The following is a 4,948-nucleotide window of genomic DNA, read 5'->3' as shown; positions in this document are numbered from 1 at the left end:
AATATTTTTTACTTTTTCCAAACCTTGTCGATGAACTTTCAGATGTTGTACTATCACTGGGAAGCTTTCCGGCTTCATACAGTTTGTTGATACATTTTTATAAGAACATCTGTGATGTGGAAACCGTTGAGGATATTCTTCATCAGCAGCATTAGCATTGCCATTACAGAAACCATAAGCAAACACCATATTTGCGTACGCATAAATTTGAGTAAGTTCTTGGCATTTTGTAACACTTTGATCGTGCAAACATGTACTCAATTGTTAAATTATTGCAAGATAAAATGACACTGCTAATTACTCTACTTTTGACTCGGAACATGACATACTCTGATTCAAATTTTTAAAATTTGTAATTGCGCTATAATTTGAAATGAAAATCGCATAAGAACATTTGAGTTTTTTCTGTTTTTGACTTGTAGAATCCACTCGTGGAGTTTGGTGCGATCCTCACAACTCACCCTGTAGAATGCACACTTTATTTTACGGCAAAGAATTGTTCCTTAAAGTTTTTTAAATATTGGAGAAACACCCTGTATATACAGTGGAATATTTTCTTACTGTCATATCGTCCAGAAACAACAATTTCCGATCCTTTGAAGTAGATGGGGAATTTTGTTTTAGTGACTTCCTTGACTTCGGCGTTATATTTAAATGTAATGTTGGACAACAATGGAGATGAAACTTGCTTATAAAACTCTTGTATTTGCAAAGAGGCGTCGGCCGCTTCATATATGTGTCTGGCGAATCCCTGGTTCTTTAAAGACAATTTTCTTAAAAATTCTTTGTCGGCGTCTTCCCCGAACGATAAAGAATATATAGGAATTTTGGATTCAGTATTCAATCGTGTAACCTAAAAAGATTCGAAAAATAAAAATGTTTCTTTGCATTTTATTTTGCTTACAATATTCGTAATTGTTTGTGTCGAATATACACCAACGTTTGGATCACCGTCGGTTAAAAATATAATGACGGGCTGATACTTTTTATCAGAGGGATGATCTTGTCTTACTTTTGCCAAATATAAAGCTGCTTCCAGACCACCAATTATGTTGGTCATACCATAAGCCCGAAGACTATCTATGACTCGGTTTGCTTTAATTAAGGTTTGATTGTCAGCGGTTAAAGCAGCTGGAAACTCTTCTTTCTACAATAATATATGCAAAATTAGATTTAGTGTCTTCTACACATAGAGATATATTAATTATATTATTATGATTAATATTTCAAGTAGAAGCAATATGGAAATACTTACACTTAATTTACTAAATGGTTCCTCATAATTAAAGCCATATCCATAATCTATTGGTGTTCTTTGTTCCTGAGCTACATTCCACACGGAAACAGAACTACCAAAATCTATTATACTTAATATGTCTTGCTCTCTTAATTCATTTAGTATGCTTTTTAAAGCATCTTTCACCTGTTCAATTTTCCTGCCACTCATACTACTACTCGTATCTAGCACGAGTAGAACATGTTTCGGTAATGGTTCCAAGTCAGTTGGGGCAAAGAAATGTACAAAATATCCATCTTGAAGTAGCACCTACAACAAAGGAAAATAAAATAGATCTTTATTAATTTTTATGATTTGCTGAAGACTGAAGTGTGATTTGATTTTCAAACGACCTTGAAGTCAAGGTCAAGGTCATTTTCAAGGTCATGTCAAGATAGTCTCCTTTACTCCCTATAACTTTTGTATGAAACGTTAAAAAAAAAAAGTGATCCCAACAAGGTACCTACTCCGTTATCTCAAGATTCTCGTTCTTTTTTGTTTTTTATGGCCAAAATATGGGTTAAATCGAAATCCGTGGTAAAAAGTCGTAATATGGACCTTTTAATGGCCCCCTCGGTGCCCCACAATTTTTGTCCGAAACTTTTTCCGAAATAAGCGAGTCCAACCGAGATATTATTTTGTCTCAAGGTACATAAATAGTTTTTTTTTTAAATACTCAAATAGTAAAGCATAAACCAACTAATAGGAATTCATACATTTGGTAAGATGCCAAAACAAGTTGCTGCGTTTCTCAAATTAAAGGATGTTCATGAACATACCGGACATTGTTTCCGTAGAACTTTAATTACCTACATTATTAATAAATTCAAGAGCTTATACTACAACTTTAAAAATGCATGGTGGATGGAAATCTTCAACGGTAGCTGAAGGCTACATTGAGGAGTCCATAACTCATAAATCAGTATTTATCAAAAAAAATTCCCTACTGCAAGTAGGTACATTAAGTTTTTAAATAGTCCAACGACTTCAATAGTTCATAAGCCATCTACTAGTGAAAACAGTTCAAACTACATAGACGAAGGAATTGTTTCAAAACAAATAGGGCAAGGGATATACCCTACATGCTGTTCTAATTTTACTATAGGTACATGTTTACAATCAATAAAATTACTTTCGTTAAAGAACAAATTTTAATTTTTAATTTAGCGGGAGTAAAAATAATTCTAACGAATAGGCAGTAACTGTGAAACTTTAATGCCTAACAGTTGTCACTAAAACTGCGTCTTTAATGTCTATCGACGAAAAACTTATTTACTTTTATCGGAATAGAATAAAACTTAAATTTATAATTCAACTCTTACCTCTCCACCGTGTGGATCTCTCTCTACATCATATTGAACGACAAATTGTCCAGATAAGCCACTCGATTCCTTATCCCCAAGATAACGAGCAAATTGTCTTTGGTCTTCTGAATCCGGATTAAATTTAACTACAGCTGATGTAGAATTTATTATCTCTAATTGAGAAGATGGATTCAATTTATCTTCGTTCTTACTGATTTCGTTTCCAGACCTCAAAGAGGGAGTTCTAACGAATTTTAGCGGCCTACTCTCATTTATTTGTACCTTAAAGTAAATTATAAATGTATGAAAAAATTACGTTTATTTTGTGTGCACTTACCTTCACATTCAAATCTTTTACAATTTGGCCAGGATGAATGTTAACAATTAATTCATACTGATCGTTTCTACGGTCCAACAGTTCTTCATATGTTAGCAGGAATACAACTTTTGACTCTGGTTCTACGTTCACCGATACTGTGAACTTTTTAGAGTTCCTAGTACTTACGGCAACGTGCCCTGCACTTTGTCCACTAGCGACCGCCTGAAATGAAAGAATACGTTTACTATTTATAAATAATTTATTAGGATTAACAAAGAAAGAAATAGTATAAGAGGAGATTTGGTTCATTACTATGGATTATATTGCAAATAGTATTTTCTAAAATTATGAGTGGGTTTTAGAGCCGTATAAAATTCAGTATGAAATTGCACTTAAAATACAAATATTTATCTAATTGTCAAAGTTTTATGGGGTATTCGCATAAAAAAGTGTATAGTGTTTTGTCACTATTCTACAACAAAAGTTAATGCAAACTATACAGGAAAATTCGTTAAGAATTTTTATTCGAATTGTACGCCATTGCTATTCATATTTTATATACTTACTACCACTATTTACTTCTATTTATCTAGTTGATATAGTTAGGATCTGTCTTAGAGTATCATTTCTTACTATTCCCGATTAGCCTTACTGTAAATTTTGTGTACTGGTTTAGTGTAAGATCCAATAAAAGTATTCAAGTTAATTTAATGTAAGTCTTTAGGAAATTATCTAGCTTGGTCGTGACTTCTGTGGATACGTTGAAATGGAATGACTTTATGTGATATTATATTATATTATTGTTAATTTTACTACATGCATTTTGATTTCTTAGATTAAAACATTTTGTTAAATTGTATTTGTCTATTTTTGATTTGTGTTAACATGCTTCTAATAATATTAAACGTTAAACTTCAAAGTCTTCTCAGTCAAAAAACTTAAATATCGTTGGTATTTTGAAAATTTATATTTTCCGCAAATATATACAAAAAGTAATGAGAAAGGTATATACTTTTGGAATGCATATATAGCCCTCTTTCCGATTTTTTAAATAAAATACATGGTATTCCATATAAAAAAACACAAGTTGTGGTCATATTACAAAAATTAAGAATATTATCACATTTANTGCCTTATCCATACATGTATAATAAAAATCAAGCACATAATATTGCTTATAAAATAGTTACTTATTGTAAAATAAGTGTCATCTATAAGACATAGATGAAAAATATACGTGCTTACCTTAGTTATAATATCTTTACACCAACTATCCTAACCGAACTACAATTTCGAATGTGTATAAAATTAGAATTTTCTGTTATTTATGCCTTCTTTAAATGTTTTTCATATTTTATTTATTCCAACTAAAAGTTAACTGATAAATTTAATTATAAACATCGGCCATATATAAACAATATAAATATTATCAATATCATTTTAAAAGACCAGTGGAGTAATTAGCTCAAATTCAGCGATTTTTTTTTTGTAAATAAATATGTAATCTCAAAAAAAGAGTAAATTGTAAACTGGATCTGATTTTCAAGGTGTTTAAAGAAATTTTTTTACAAACTAGCATTAAGGACTTTTTAATGTTAGACACAGGAAAAATGATGAGGCGGGGTTCAACTGGACTACAGCTCTATACCCACGCCATCACTGTTGGTCCGGACGCCACATAGAGGACTCGTTCCTGGCTGGGTCCCTCCGGCTGGGACCGTTATACATATGTAACAAAAACCGGGACGTGTTTGTTAGTTCTCGGAACGGATGGACCAACTCAGACAGTAAAATATTTCAGTTAACAATAATTATCGGAAAGTTAAGGGTTTTCAAGTACGTTTAGCGTCGCCTTAAAGTCGTCGAGAGACTAGTGCCTTTTGCAAAGCCTATCTTTGTGCTGTGGAATATATCTCAAAAAGTACTTATAGAACGTTCAAACCGTTTTGAGATATCTTGAAATGGAAACCAGAAAAGGACACTGGTCGGGCTAAAAATCGAAAATATCTAACAGATAGAGAGATGCAGATTGCGCCATTGTTATTTTCT

General features: G+C 32.1%; 1 protein-coding gene across 1 annotated transcript; it reads right to left on the bottom strand.

The window, feature by feature from the left end:
- Positions 1 to 561: 561 nt before the first annotated feature.
- Positions 562 to 3,121, bottom strand: LOC108916216 (inter alpha-trypsin inhibitor, heavy chain 4-like; the record flags this gene model as incomplete). The annotated part of the gene is made up of 5 exons (XM_023456785.1): positions 562 to 853; positions 905 to 1,147; positions 1,256 to 1,546; positions 2,599 to 2,862; positions 2,918 to 3,121. Coding segments are annotated over 5 exons (1,294 nt in total), but the record flags the coding sequence as incomplete, so codon positions are not given.
- Positions 3,122 to 4,948: the final 1,827 nt, after the last annotated feature.

The sequence above is a fragment of the Anoplophora glabripennis genome, unplaced genomic scaffold (assembly GCF_000390285.2).
Source record: "Anoplophora glabripennis isolate ALB-LARVAE unplaced genomic scaffold, Agla_2.0 scaffold2706, whole genome shotgun sequence".
Classification (NCBI taxonomy): Eukaryota; Metazoa; Arthropoda; class Insecta; order Coleoptera; family Cerambycidae; genus Anoplophora; species Anoplophora glabripennis.
The sequence above is the reverse complement of the archived record's forward strand: the minus strand, read 5'-3'. Positions and strand labels throughout refer to the sequence as shown.